General features: G+C 48.3%; 1 protein-coding gene across 5 annotated transcripts in view; it reads right to left on the reverse strand.

Moving 5' to 3' along the window:
• Window positions 1-9,476: 9,476 nt before the first annotated feature.
• Window positions 9,477-16,047, reverse strand: part of ATG2B (autophagy related 2B) — a 76,135-nt gene continuing 69,564 nt past the window's right edge. For all 5 annotated transcript variants that reach the window (XM_045815760.2, XM_087856212.1, XM_045815759.2 and 2 more), the window contains exon 42: window positions 9,477-14,226. In XM_045815760.2, the coding sequence (XP_045671716.1) occupies window positions 13,996-14,226 (231 nt within the window). In that variant the 3' untranslated portion in view covers window positions 9,477-13,995. The remainder of the gene's footprint in view (window positions 14,227-16,047) is intronic.

Raw genomic sequence — 16,047 nt, forward strand, 5'->3', positions numbered from 1 at the left:
GTGTTGCCTTCCTGGTGGCAGACTTCCAGTACTTGGTGCTGGATTTTAGATAATGAGCAGGAAGACAGGCCTACTTTTCAGGAGCTACAGGAGACAGAAGGGTATTGAAGGGTCAGTTGGGGCTCAGCAAGTATGAGGGGAAAATATTTCAGGGTTTTCCTTGACAGGGAGCTCAGTGGCTGCTGAAATAGCTGCCGGCTCTTGGCCTATCTTAATAGGAGTATAGCATCTAAAATGTGGGAGGTGAGAGCCCATTTACCTTAGCTTTGGACAGGGTATGTGAAGAGTATTGTGTTCCAGCTCTTGGTTCATTCAGAAGGAAGGGATCAGACTGGCAAAGAGACTCAATATCATAACCTTCATGACATAGTGAGAGCCTGAGAGGGCTTTCCTGAAGAAGCAAAGACCTATAGAGAAAGGGGAACAAATGTAGTTAGTGTGACCCCAGCAGGACCAAAGAGAAAAAAATCCTGAGACACACATTCCAGCTTTCTTTGAAGAAAGAACTTCCTTTTTTTTTTTTTTAAGATTTTTTATTTATTTATGTGACAGAGAGACAGCCAGCGAGAGAGGGAACACAGCAGGGGAGTGGGAGAGGAAGAAGCAGGCTCCCAGCGGAGGAGCCCGATGTGGGACTCCATCCCAGAATGCCGGGATCACGCCCTGAGCCGAAGGCAGACGCTTAATGACTGCGCTACCCAGGCGCCCCAGGAAAGAACTTTCTGATAGGCAGAGCTGTCCCATGGTAGAACCTGGCTAAGGATGGGTTTCCTGTTCCCAAGGCACACCCACCCGTGAGCAGCTCACTGCAAGCAGGGGGGCCGATAGGAAAAGAAGTCATTTCTCTGTATGAAATGTGTAATCCCGGGGTGATAGAGTCTGCCTGGCAGGAGTTCTAGAAACAAGGGGGTGACAGAAGAGGTGATCCTGAGCTGGGTCTTGAAGTTAAGTAGGACGATGAGGGTGTTAACCACCCAGTCTTTGCCTCATCCAAGATGTGATCCAGTGAGATCAAGGGCTAGAAGAATTATCACAAGGCTCAGAGGTGAGGGTTCCCTAGAGGCCACAAGAGTCCACAGAGACTCTACACAGGGGACTGTCAAGCTCAGAGCCACATTTTAGAACAATCACACCACGAGACTACATGGAATATGGATAACGGCCTGGGGTCGTATCACCTATCTGTTGCTGCGTAACAAGCCATCCCCCAACTTACAGATTTAGAACCACCTCAGCTCACAGCTCTGTAGTCGACCGCACGGGCTGGGTTCTGCTGTTGGTTCTTCGGCTGGTCTTGGCTGCGTTCCCACATGCATTGGCGGACGGCCCGCCAGCTCTGCTTCTGGGGGCTGAGCAGGAGGTTTGCAGCGGGCACAGAGCCCACCTCAGATAAGTTAAACATCACTGACAGATTAGGTGTAATGCTGGCAGGTGGGGGAGCACCCCAAATCTGACCTCCCCAATCTAAGAAGCAGAGCAGCTGAATTGCCTGCTGCTTTGACGGCACTTGCTACGTGTTTAGTACATGCCGGGTGTTGTGCGAGGCCTGGGTACAGAGGACAGTGAGACGCTGCCCCCCGGAGGGTTCACAGCGCGCGGAGGAGGTCATCTCGTGCAGGTTGCTCAGTGCGCAGATGGAAGACCTGAGACCCAGAATGCTCTGCCCCATCACACGAGGTGACAACACTGCTGTGACGTCTGGATGAGGCCCCAGCTCCCCTACTCTGTCTAGCCCTCTCCCCCTGTACTGTGGCTCCCCAGAAAATGCTTCCTAAGAACTTTCATGTTTTTAAGATTTATTTATTTGGGAGGGGGAGTGGGGGGGAAGGGGCAGGGGGCGAGGGAGAGATGGTCTCAAGCTGACTCTGCACTAAGCACAGAGCCGGACCTGGGGCTCAATCTCATGACGCTAAGTTCACAACCTGAGCTGAAACCAAGGGTCGGATGCTTAAGCAACTGAGCCACTCAAGTGCCCCAAATACCTTGTCTTTCGAATGGAAGTACCTTTGCCCAGTGCTGACGGGGTGAGAGGAAGGGCAGCCCATTCCTCGTCCTCGCTCTCCTGTAAGAGACATTCCTGCTGTCCCGTCTTTCCCCTCCCGTCCTTCTGGGAAACGGGGATTGAACTTGCTCGCGCTGTGGAGGCTGAGAGTGGCCTTCTCACCTCCTTTGGCCAATGCAAGGGGACTTGGATTCACTTCTAAGCAGAAGCAATTCTCTCTTCCTCTGCTGTAGCAAACCCCGAAGGCTTGTGTTGAGAAGGTGGTGTCATTAAGACATGGAGGCCCAGCAACCCGGACCCCTGAGTTACTAGAAGGGCAGAGCCCCCTCCCCACCTGCAGGAAACACGCAGCATGAGGGAGAACTCCATCCTGGTGGTTTGAACCACAGAGCGCTGGGGGATGTTTGTTACTCAGCAGAACCCCTCCCATCCCGACTGACCCACCAGGTTTCACTGAGGAGGGCTAGCTCCCTACGCCCCGGCCTGGGGCCCACTCCTTCCTCCTCTCTGTGGAAGAAAAGTGACCTGACGGACTGCTTTCAAAACAAGAAGTGAGCCTACAGAGCTTGCTGCCTTCCTCCATTCCCGCTCTGTCCACCGACTGGTCCCCTCTGAGCCCCAAGGTGAACTTAGTGCTAACGGCTCTGCCCCCATGGAGGAAACGGCCTGCACTGCCTGGGCCTTGTGGGTAGGCTGGCCTGATCCTAGGGTTCAGAATTAAGAAGCCTGTTGAGGCCGAACATCGAAGTGACATCACCCAGCCAACCCCTCCTCAGTCATGAAGGTGACATTGGGGCCCCCATCGGCTGACTCCTGACTGCCTCACTTAGCTCCAGACCCGGGCAGGAAAACAGTGTCCCCAAACCCCAGCTCCCATTACCTTGCCCAATCCTCACTCCAAGGGACTCAAATTCCAAACATCTGTCACTCCTTGGACAAAACCATGAAAGCCCAGTGGGGAAATGCACACCTGATTCCTGAGAGACTTTTCACAAAGCCCGTGGTAAAACCTTAGCAAGTTTTGATTCCGGGTTTCTTGGCACTGCGGAGGTTTGGGTCCACACGGCTCTCTGTGGTGAGGGGGCTGTGTGGGGCAGTGCGGGGTGGTCAGCAGCACCTCAGACCTCTCCCCTCTACCACTAGATTCTAGAAGCCCTCCCCCAGGGTGACAACCAGAATGTCCCAAGCTACCACCAAGTGTCCTCTGGGAGCAAGATCGCCCCTGACCCCCAACCGAGAACCACATTTTAGCTCATGTGATCTAGTTATCCAGCGACGGCCGCAAGGAAAGGCTGGTGGTCTGGGGAGACTTCTTGGAGGTGGAGGGCCGTCAGGCCTGAAGGACTGAACAAAGGGAAGGGGAGAAGCCATGGTGTCAGGACAGCAGGACAGCCATGGTGTCAGGACAGCCATGGTGTCAGGACAGAGGCTTGCGGGCACACTCAGAGGGGCAGCAGAGCGGGCGGTCCACACACACGACAGTTGGAATGATTGAAGAGCCAAACACAGAATGGCGCAGAACTCTCTGACATGCACGGCACGCAGAGTAAATGTTTGCTGGTTCCATTACAGCCGTCTCGCCTCCAGCCCAAACACTGACAGCATTTACAGCAACTCATCACCATTGATTTTGGCATCATTCTCCGGTGTTTACAATAAATTCGTCCAGTCAACGCCTGTGCCTTCTCCCAAAGTTATTTTCCTCCATCATCCTATTGCCGACCTTGGGGTGGGCAGAGGGGTGAGGTTGGGAAAGGAGGAGCAAAGGGAGGGAAGAATGAGATTCAATCATAATGTACAGATATCAACATTGAAAGTCAAGACAGGATCCAACAGGACCTGGCCAAGGGTGAGGTGATAGGCGCTTGGAGGTGCAGGGTCAGATCTTTATTGAAAATGCTGATGTTTTGGGGCACCTGGGTGGCTCAGTGGGTGGAGGATGTAACTCCTGATCTCAGGGTCGTGAGTTCGAGCCCTGCATTGGGCATAGAGCTTACTTTTAAAAGTAAAGGTATTACCTATTTAAAACATTTAAAAAGGGGGCCCCTGGGTGGCTCAGTCAGTGTCTGTCTTCAGCTCAGGTCATGATCTCGGGGTTCTGGGATCAAGCCCTGAGTCAGACTCCCTGCTCAGCGGGGATTCTGCTTTGCCCTCTGCCCCTCTCCCCAGCTGTGCTCTCTCTCTCAAATAAATCAGTAAAATCTTAAAAATAAAATAAAAATAAGAATGCCGGTATTTTGTGTGTCATGGATGCTTGTGCATTCATGTGGGATTTTTTTAAGGACATAGCATTAAATTATTGTTTATCTTGATTACCGATGTGCACAAGGCCCATGCCCCTCGCCTCCCCTCTCCCAGCCCTGAGTGGCAGGGTTAGGGGGCTGGGGGCTGCATCTCCAGCAGAGGAACGAATCCAGCACAGAAGCTTAAACAGGCTTGTTTCAGGCTCACCTTCAGACACCCCTGTGGGAAAAACCACCAAAGATCTTTATCTGACTATAAAGCACACTTCTATTTTCTCATGCCCCAAATATTCCCTTATCAGCCTGTTGGGACACCTCCCCCAGGCGCAATTGCACAGGCATTGAGAGACGGCCTGGCGGGAGCTACCACCCAGGGGAGTATTTGCAGGGGGAAATCGATTGTGACATTACATGACATTTTTATTTTTAATTTAGGCAGTGCCCTCGACGAAGAGGACGCTGCCACAGACGAGCCTGGTGAAAGGGCTGGGATAGTTAGGATTTCCCCCAAACCTTCCCAGGTACTAGGGTTGGGGAAGTCAGACTGTGCACGCTCAGTTGCGAGGCTGCGGGCGGGATCCGCGCGGGGAGATTGCTGAGCCGAAGTTCCACTCGGGAAGGGAGTGGGCGCCCCCTGCTGACCCCCGAGGAGGATTGCTCTTTTCCCACAGACGATTCTGCGCGTTATTTCCAAAGCCCTGATTACAAGGGTTACAGCACACAGGTTCCAAAGCTTAACAGAATATAGAAATGGGAAAAGGCAGTGATTTCTCTGGAACACGGTTGTTTAAAGATCTATTCAAAATAATAAAAACTGTTTTAATGATTCATTTTGTTGGGGGTTATGTTAGTAGGTACCACTTCTACAAGAGGAAAAGGGGCAACAGACGCCCACACTTCAATGGGTGTATCATTGACTCGGTGTTTCCCCTTGTCAGGATCTATCGGACAGATAAATCGTGGAGAAACTGAGGTACTGCAAAGTTCAGTGACTTACTCAAGGTCACTCTTTGGGCTGGAGAGTGCGAAACTCCAGCAAATAGGACATAAAAGCTAAGAAAACGGCTCTCAAAACGAAACCCCGTAAGAAAACTAAAAAGGGTTTTGAAGACAATAGTACGTTCTGAAAGGGAAAATCTTACAAGTAAAACTCCAGTTTAAACTGAAATGGAGAAGAGAGGTGTTTATTTGGCTTTGGGATCGTCCGTCCTAAATGAAAGGGAGGATTTCTGAGTGTGGAGCTGTTCTGTTGATACTGATTTTAAAAGCAGGGTGGAATGGGAGGGATCGTGCTTAACTTTTACCAGATGTTAAGTGCATTTTGAGTTAGAGCCCTGAGGTCTCCTGCGCTCTAAAAATAATTGGGCCACATCTGGGCCGACAAACGCTCACGTCAGGGTTTTGGAAGTAGAAGCATACCTTGCACCAAGCAGCCATGTTTTCCCTTATTCCTCAATGGAATCTAAATTTAAAAGAATGGTTTGCCTTCTGCGGATAGCCTAGAAATTCCTATGGTAAGGATGTGGTAGGGTTTGCTTTTCTCGGCTGTCCCCAAACCCAAATGACTTTGCCTCCAGCACCCTCTCTGACTTTTATTTCCAAATGCTAACCAGGATGTACCCTCCAAGTCAAATTTCCCTGTAACCACGCAACCCTGAACATCAGGCTAAAAAGGCAGCCGGCATCCCCAGCAATCCCAAGGCTTCTCCCAGATCTGTGTTTAATGCTGGGGAAGCAAGAGGTCTGAACGGCCATGGGAGAGGACCAGGCGGTGTCTTCCGAAGCAGGAATTCCCAGTCTAAAACTGCTCTGAGTAGTTTCGGCCTCAGCTTTGTGAAATATCCCTTGATTTCTCAGGAGCAAAACATACTGATTTCCATTTTATAAGGGGCAAATGGCTGGAATGATTAGCTGTGTCTAATCGATGTCTTCCCACTGGGTTCTGAGCTCCCCAAGAGCAAGGGGACGTCTTTCAGCTGTCACCTGGGACAAGGTACACAGTAAGATTCAGGAAATAGTAACTACGTCGAACGCTCCTGTGATACTTACAACATGTGAGACACTATTCTAAGCACTTCGCATGTATTAACTCACACAATCCTCATGACAACCATATTATTATCTGTTTATAGAGGAAACTGAAGCACAGAGAGGTTAAGCAATTTCCCCAAGGCCACACAGCTAACAAAAACTGAAGTCTGGATTCAGCCCTAGGCAGTCTGACTCTCTAAAATCTGTATTCTTAGCCACTATACCAGTGTCCCCAAACTTGTCTGCACACGAGTCACTTCAAAAATCTGCCCCAGGGATTGTGACTTAATTGGTCTTGGGTGTGGCCTGAGTTTTGGAATTGTTAGAGGATCCCCCAGTGGTTCCAACAGGCAGACAATTTGGGAGGATGCTGCATTATGCCTCCTGCCTCGTTACTCCGCAAATTTGTTTGCTGAATTTAATTTGCTCTGCGTGGAACTGCTTTCAGGAATATAAACAAGTCCAGGAGGGGAAAAAAAAAAAAAGCTCCAACTCTGGTACTGGCAAATTATCTTGGAGTGCAACTACCTGTAATTCCAGAACGGTGCCGCAGAGCGCACGTTCCCGGAGGCAAACTCTCAGCGATGAGCTACGTGTAGCAGTCCGGCCGGGCGCTCACCACCCCGTCTTCCTTCCTCCCTAGACACACAGCAAGACCACAACGCCAGGTTCCCTTCCGGCGGGGTGTGGTCACATGACAGGATTGTGGACCCCGGTCTCCAGCACGCAGCTGTCCTCCTCCCCACCCCCACCCCGTTCCAGGGGAGGCAGAGCCACAAGATAGGGGGAGCCTGGGCGCCCCACCCCCCACCAACCAGACTTTATGAGAATGAAAAGCAGCTGGGATTTGGGGGATTATCTGTCATCAGTGAGGAGTGTGCCTTGATTAGCTGATTGTGTGGCTTTGGACAGGTCCCCTCTCTTAAGCACCAGTTTTGTTGCCTGCAGAAGGAACACAAATACGAAGAAGGTGATGCTCGAGGGCTGAGTGGCGCTTACCTGCCCCTGAGGAGGCTCCAGCAGCAGACGCAAGGGTAGGAGCCTGAGGGTGGGGTTTATTCCTTTGACCCCTCTGGATACTTCCCTGCGCGTGAGGCCACCTCCGGCTGTCAGGCGGCCCCTCCTTCAGTGGCAGGTTCTGGGAATCTCTCTTTGTCCCTTCGGGCCTGCAATGAGGCTTAGTGTTGCTCTAGCAGCTTCTCAGAACTCGAGACATCATCATGGACTCCTGGGAGGCCCAGGACAAGCCCCGAGCTGAATGTGAAAAGAGGCTCCAAGGTGGCCGCGGTCTCCCTGGCCCTGCCCACCCAGGCTCCGCCAGTCCCTTCCTCACGGCCTCCTGCCAGTCGTCCACATGGCCCTCCACTCCCGGCCAGGGCCCTGGCTGAGGCTGAACGCCACACCGAAGAGTGGCAGTTCTGGAGTAAGTATTGAACAAATACGGGGTTTTCACCTATTTTATGTATACGGCTGTACTGGTATTCTCATATGTTGCTAAAACCAAGGAACAGTAAAACCGCATTGAATAAAGGGCACCTTCAAGTACCAATCATGTGATCTTGGGCACATAACTTTGCCTCTCTGGACTTCATCCTCAACTGCCAGAGACTGTGTAGGACTATAGGACCACTAAGATTCCTTCACTCACTCACTCACTCATTCACTAGGCCCGATGCCTTGATTCTGGGCAAGGCCCTGTGCCAGGTGCCAGCTGGGAATGTGTGTGCGCGCCCTGCCCTCAGGGAGGGTGTCAGACAATAAACACCGAGACAAGCCAGTGTGGACTTATGAGAACAAGACCACAAAGGTTTGTTATGGTTAAAGGAATGTGTGCGATAATGGAGAATAAAGAGGTAGGTAGGGCGGCTGGCCCTGTGTGAAAATGGTAACCTTTTCAGTTGCGACAGGAAGGAAGCAGGCAGAGCATTCTGGAAAGGAACATGGGAAGGCTCTTAGGCATTGTTCTCGCTCCAGGAGGCACATTATTTCCCCCCAGGGGAGCTCTCAGCCCAGGGGTTTGCACCTGATGGATTCTGCCACCCAGGGGACATCTGACCATATCTGCGGACGTTTTGGGTTTCACAGGTGGGGAGGGGTGCTACTTGCATCTACCGGGTAAGGCCAAGGCTGCTGTTCAGCATCCTGCGACGCACAGGACGGGCCCCCAACGAAGGATTAGCCAGCCCCAAATGTCAAGATTGCTAACGTGTGGAGACCCTGACTTAGCCCCATTCGCAGATTCTTATTTAGTTGGTGCTGAGTGGGGACCGAGCTTCATCATTAAAAAAAAAAAAGATCTCTAACCCCTGCATACCAGGATGTGGCAGAATGAAAGGACTAGAGCGGCTGGTGCCAAGCCAGGAGAGGCGAGCAGGGCTGGAGAGGCAGGGGAGAGATGGAGAAGCAAGTTTGCTCTGCCTTAGGCTCAAGCGTTCTAAGAATGGTCAATCTTAATCTTCTCGCAAAATTCCTTTCTCAGTTTCCTAATTCGTGATGAGCTTTCCCGAATTCAGACAACTGTGCTAGTTCCCCTTAAACGATATCCGAGGATGAGCACGGGGCTTGGGAGTCACAGCATGTGACCATGGGAGGGTTCTTGACTTCTCCTCTGGAAAACAGGGGTTGCTCTCAGAGGGGCCCTGAGGTTACAGAAAGAGCCCAGGCACCACAACACCCGGCAGGCAGCAGGCACCCCACGAAGGTTCCTATCCCTCCTTCACAAGAGCCGTGTGTGAAGTGTGCCGCGATGTTCCCGATAGCTCCGAGTGGTTTCACACGGTGACACCTGTCCTATCAAAACCTCCTTTAAAGCACTGCCTTCCCAAGTATTTCTTTAAAATCTCTCTTCTACAAGTAAAAACATTCCCCCATATAAACAGACTTATCAGGTATTTATGTAGGTCCCTGAGACCGACCCTAGAAGGTAGTTTGCCCCAAGTCCACGCTGTAGGGCTGAGATAACGAACAGAGTGACGAACACCCTGCAGGAGGAGGAGTGGCAAACGTCAGCATCCCACGACCTGTGCGGCTCAGAAACGGGCAGCGGTAGACACGTGACTTGCTCTCGCCCGCACCAGGGTCAGAGGAACGCAGTTTCTCAGGAACAGGATCTGACACGGACCTAGGCCCCACTCGGAAAAGTGTTTTATACAGGCTTTGGGGCCCGTTCTTGGCGAAAAACAGTAGTGTTTAAAGCAAACTCCAAAGAGTAAATATTTTAATTTTCTTAAAGAGTATTCTTCATTCCATAATATTTTCAACAGTCACACGGTACGAGTTACATTTCCACAGAGGTACTCATACAGCAGCAGTATTCTTGAAGTACTCACAGCCAAAATTAAGTAGGGAGATTAGGAAACTTAGCAACGCGAATACAGCATTGTGGTGAGATGAAGGTCAATCTCTAAATTAAGTCAGGGCGGATCTGCAGAAGGGCCGGACTCGGGGCCCCTCCCAAACCCCACCCTGGAAAAGTGACCACCCTGCGGGACCGGCGGCCTACGGAAACGGCGGAAGACGAATCCAACCAGAAACTGGAAGCTGCCATTTCGTACATACACAATACCAGTGCGACAACAAAGGAAACACGTTTCTTAAAGGAGGGGCTGCTGAGTCCACGGCCCGCGGCCCCGGAGGTGTCCCCGAGCCCCCCGCCGCCGCCTCTGCCATCTCGAGACGCACAGCAGCCCGCACTCGGGCACTGACCATGAGGCCACATGCCCGGAACCACGGTGCCCATGGTTGGTACGGGAGGCAAAAATCCCTGACACCAAATTTTTTAAAACTGCTACCTCTCGGTGTAAACTGTTGAAACTCAAATTTCTCATCCCCAAAGCAGCCCACAACAACGGTGCGTTGGACCACCTTTTCTGTCCCTGATGTACACAGGATCTAAGGAAAATACTGCCCGTGTCAACGGACCGATGGCAGCTGGGCTTACGAGGTCTGTTAAAGGGGGTGGTGCGCCTACATGGTCCTGAAAACACCGACAGGAAAATAGGTTGGCTTGAAAGCACTCAACTAGGCTTCTATGGAAAGACTGGCTATACCTTCCAATAAACAGAAATAAGATTGTTTGACAAAAGATTTTTCCCCTATGTTAACTATACACTATACAAGTAACCTTCCTAGTTAACCCTAAGACTCACCAATTTCTATTTGATTGATTCTATTTGATACCAAGTGCTGCGTGCGATGGATGCAGTCACAGAAGAGTTATCACTTGGTTTCTGCCTCAAAGCTCAAAGAACTTCCCGTACTTCCAAGCTCAAAGAACTTCACAGACATTGGCCCTCATGGCTTAAGTAGGTCTAGAAGCTCTCACTGAAAACTGCTGAAGGTCAACACTGCCTGCTGTCCGCCTGCTCTGGGGAGAGTCCACAGTGCACAGAACCCAACCCAAACACACTCGAGGGAGGCAGGACACCCTTGGACCAGCGGCCCCTGCACAGGAGGAGAGTTGTCTAGACTGCTTTGAAACTGAGCAAAGGCGCCAAACCTACAGAACACCGTTTTTAAAGGAGAGGATTAGAAACTAAACATTTTTCCTGGAAATATGTTAATACCATTTAAAAGTGACACACAGCAGGAGGCAGGAAACATCAGTTTTTAGTATTTTTGCTATTCTAGGCACACTGCCACTTGGAAAGATTCCCTAAAGTGAGTCTTGCATTATAAAAATATTGATGTGAAATATATGTGCTTCAAGTGGGAATCCAAATTGGACCCAAACTTCAATAAAATGAAAGTTTATTGCTATGTCTAGAAGAAACACCGTATCACGTCTATCCTAAAAGGCAAATATTAAAAGGGGATGTTCTACTTGTAAATAATAGCCATCTGGGGACAGACAGGAAGGGAAACCGGGGGTGCACATCAGCCCCATTCAAGAGAAAGTATTGCCGTGGCCTACAGCCTTCGCTGCCTTTCTAAAGTGGTTTTCACATGCTTCTGTAACACTGTGGTATTCTAAAACCCGCCGATGGATCTTGGTCAAGCTCGCTCACCTGGCCTCGCTGGGGAAACACCTCTACAGCCTCCACGCAGCGACACGTGGACACACGCCGTCTACTGCATGCAGAATAGCTCATCACAAGTCAACCACGCAGGCACGGTGCCCACTCAGCAACGCAGTACTCTGAAAGATCCATGATCTTAAGGGGCCCGTGGCTACCGCGTGTGATGTGACCTCCGTGCTCTCCTCCATCGCCACCAGCCCGGGGTGTCACAGGTCTGGGGCAGTCCACCAAGGACTACATCCACCACGACCACCACCACCACCACCACCACACCCACACACACACCCACGCACACACACCCACACACACGCACATACACACACACACATGCACACACACACATACACACACCCTGATCATCCAAAAATCTCTGCTGGGCTTTGTCATACAAAACCCCTTAGTTCGCAGACGGATGCTAGGTTTACAGAAATCTAATGTCTTGGCCAAGTCACCTGCTGACTGAGGGCAGATGTGGGAGCCCAAGGGTCCTGCCCAACACTCTTCTTACTGCGTCACTTTGACATAAAGGTTGGGAAAGACATTTTTAAGAAAAAATTGAGGATACTTAAGAATGCAGAAGTGTTCAAATACAGTCAACGCAGACATCTAAAAGAGCATCTCGGTTAAACTGGCAACAAACAGAGCCTTGACACTGGGCCTTTCTGAGGCAGGTTTCTGACTCCCAAACCCAGATTCTGCGGCCAGCACATGCATGAGCACAGGAAAGAGAAAGAACCATGGAGAAGACATTATGAAGATACATGTTACAATAGGATTTATAAACCAAACTTGTCAAAAGATGGGTCTATTTGCAACTCAAGAGTGCAAAGAAGAGGATGACTATTTCTCCCTAGACTATATCTAACTGAATTTAAATAGTGTAACTATGGAAGATAGATTTTAAAGAGATTTTATATTTTTAAGTTTGATCAAGGGCTTTGCAGTGTGATTAATCATCACAAATAACAGACACAGTATGTTCTGTTTTAAGGACGCATGGAGCACCATGGGGTCAGTGAGCAGGGCGGTCAGAACGTGCCCCTGAAGCAGGCTGAGCCTCTGCGACGACACACAGGTGTGGCTACTGTCCAGTCAGGATCACATTGTACACGGACTCCATTTATTTGAGACAGATGGTTCGGATGGTTCCATGAGCAGTGCCTTTTTAAAGTTTTTTAGCAGTAAAAAGGAAACAATAAAAATTAAACGCTGTTTAGCACAATTTTTATGAATTTTAAACGTCCAGATGTTTGGTTTACATTGCTTTCTTGTTCAGAAAATCTAGAGAACGGAATCGATTCAACATCACTTTCAAAAACCCCAAACTGAAACGCAGTTCTGAAGTCAAAATTCATGTGGACGGCATTCTCCCACTTCAGAAAATGAGAATTCACATCATGCGACTTTAAACAGTGGATGAACACGAAGTCCTACACTTACTTTCTGCAAGATTCACCTAAAGTCAAAAAGTGAGTCCTTGCAAACAATTTTCCTCTCACACCTAGGTAATGACTTACTTGATATTAACCAAAATCAGGTTCGAGAAAGTATTCCCCAAGTGTCTTGGGGTGGGTCCAAGTACTGCATCTATGAATATGCTCTATGAAAAGCAAAATGTTCATGGAAGCATGAAACAATTTTACCTTTAAATAAAAATACTTTATTCATTCCTGACAGGTTATCAAAATGTACATTGTTAACCAAGTAAAAACGGTACTCCGAAATAGCTGACTAGGGCATATTTGGAGGATTTTTGGTTAATTTCAGAAAAGTAAAAATCATTTCCAATCTCCCTTTCCACACATTCCTAACAAGCTTGCGCTATATCTGCTTAAAAGTGAACACATAAACAATCATATGGGCCCCAGTTCGTTATAGAACGCACATTTTCATTTACACTTAAAATAAACGGAAGTCACTACATCTGAGTTAGCTTCCTTTGCCAAAAACATTCAGTCTTACTCCTCTTTATATTTTGTGAAAATCTGTAAATTACATAACAAATAGATCACATGACTTGTATTAATCTAAACACACGCACACACACACACAGGATAAAGTGCAACACAACAGAACATGTTCCGTTCTGCAACATTCACGTTCTCAAACGCCCACAGACAGATTTTCTGAGGGAATGGAAATAACGTTCTCAAGTGCACGGACACTTAATCCATCAGACTAGGTTATTTATTCCTCAGTGATATTTATATTAAAATCCTATTTGCTTCGCTTTCCCTGTAGCTTCTGTCTCTCATTCTCAATGAAAGTTTTGAAGCTGTGATTCTTTTTAAACCTTGAGAAAACTCAATTCCTCAGGGCAACATAAATAGTGCTTTCAAAGTGCACACATGTTTCTGAGCACTCTGTACTGTAACAGGAGGTTTCTAATGATGTCTCATCCATAGCAGGAGAATTACAGCCATTTTAATAAAAGCAAGCAATCCACTCACTTGGCAGCAAACACTTAAGGACTTTTGACACTAGCCACCAAACATTTCTCTAGGCAAGTACCAAACTAGCCCTAAAATGTCACAAGTTTTTGGTTGCATGTTGCTTTGATATTAAATTATTTAACTAAGAAATGCTTTTGTTCCTGAGATGAGCACAATAAAGTTAAATGAGTATCCTCTAACGCTACCAACAGGACACCTCCTCCTTATTCTCACCCTCCCTGTCTCCATAAAGGACCGCATCTGAAGTGTCAGTCTTCCCCATGGCGCCATTTCTGTGACTCGTCTTGCCGGACATCTGGTCTAATTTGGTTTCTCATGCCGCCTAAGACGTTTGATGTCGCTTCTGTGGCAACAATCAGAGGTCTCACCACTGCAGGAGGAATCTGGCGCAGGACCTCGCCCACGGCACCAGTGACCCCTCTGCTCTCGTGTTCTCGAGCCGCGGTTTCGTAAATTGTCTGAGCCGTGTCTGTAAGTCCCTGGAAGGGGAAGAGGGCAGAAGGTCAGAAAAATCTCGGAATTATCCTATTGTATACAACTTTAGCAGAGTTTATCAACATGATGCTTGTAACGAGACCAAAAAACCCACTGTGCTTTTGAGATAACCAGGATAATTGTATTTATGACAACATTGTAATTATAGGGAAAATAAGAGGCAATTATTATGATTTAGCATTTTGTTGTGACATGTGCGTGTAGAAAATATAGCTAAGCTACCATTTCACGTAGGGAAGCTTAAAGAAATATTTAATGATCCAAGAGTAGCTTTCTTGGCACTATTAATCACTCTAGTTAAATCAAACTTAGCAAACAAAGCTTCTGGAATAAATATAATCACAAAAGGAATACGGTGATAGTTCCTTTGATTCAACTGTAACAAGAAAACCCAATTCTACAAAGCTCCAGAAAATTGTTTTAAATTACTGGCTATGTACCAGAAAAGATAACTGTGGAACATTTAATTAAGATAAAAGGACTGGATTAAATAGAAAAAATTCTGAAAACATAAAGCAGGAACACGTTTAATAATTTAAAAGTTTCTGTAGCATTTTTTTCATGTTTCTTATAATTGTGGAACATTAAAATAATCATGACTGCTACCCTTTAAAGCTGAATATATAAATGTGTTGATCAAGCCAAAGTGGTAAAGCCCCGCACGACTTCTGAATCTACCATTTGTCTAACTCAGAAATCCCGCAGGGCACACGAGGCATTGTTCCGTTGTGACCATCTCAGTGAAGGGCACAGTGCAAGGTGCTTTGGGCTCTCCAGGGAAATCAGGGAATCCTGTCCTTGCCCAGAATCCAGCCATCACTCCAACAAACTAACGAGAGTATCATTTCTACCTGGCACAGCAGGGTAAACATGTAATACCGTACGGGGAGAAAAAGTACACAACTAAAAACAAATACAAGTGCTGTTTTTAAAACTATCCACAGTAAGTGAAACCGTGACAACAAAGAAAATGCTCACTGTTGATCCATCTGTCCCCAGCATCCTTCTCTCTCCTCTCTCAGCTCCCCTCCCTAGCCCACAGACAACAGGCAGGTATGAGCTGACTGTAATATAGTGAGTACCACCACCGCGTCTGGAGACGACAGACGTGAATTCATATCTCAGCTCCATCACTTCAGTGTGTTACCTGAGCCGAGTCCTTTCTTTCATTCATTGTTGTTTTGTTTTGTTAGTCAAGTCCTTTCAATGCGGAATTAAAAGTCTATGGGGACTGTCCGACTTCGCTGGCACAAGGCACCCGCAGAGACTGGTGCTCCGTGCTCACGAAGCACGCCCTGGACCACGGCCGCTGCCCTCACACAGCTGCCTGCCTACCACGGAAGGGAATGCCGTAAGCAAGGGTCAGCCAGCTTTCTCTGGAAGGAGCCACGTGGCAAATATTTGTGGGCCACACAGTTTCTATCATATATGATTTTTTTTTCTTTTTACAATCCTTTAAAGTTGTTAATTCTGAGCTGGTAAATCCACACAAAAACAGGTCTGAGCCAGACGTGACCTAGAAGCTACAGTGTGCCGAGCCTGGATCTAAAGGAAGAGCCAAACTGTGAAACAGCTGGAATGTTTTCTCTCCACCTTTGAGTTACTAACATCTAAAAGGGAAAAGATACATTTATCACCATGTAGGAGCCTCTGCTTAAAATGTTTTTAACACGGAAGTTAGATTCGGTCTAATCAAGCACACGGTGCCATCTCGATCCATGCTCACTGTTCTCAGCCCCCTACCCCCGTTCTTCACACTGACAGTCTTAGAGAGACAACCACACAGCAGACCCGAACACCCAGGG

The sequence above is a fragment of the Ursus americanus genome, chromosome 26 (genome assembly GCF_024610735.1).
Source record: "Ursus americanus isolate L20-20 chromosome 26, mUrsAme1.1.p, whole genome shotgun sequence".
In the NCBI taxonomy this organism is placed as follows: domain Eukaryota; kingdom Metazoa; phylum Chordata; class Mammalia; order Carnivora; family Ursidae; genus Ursus; species Ursus americanus.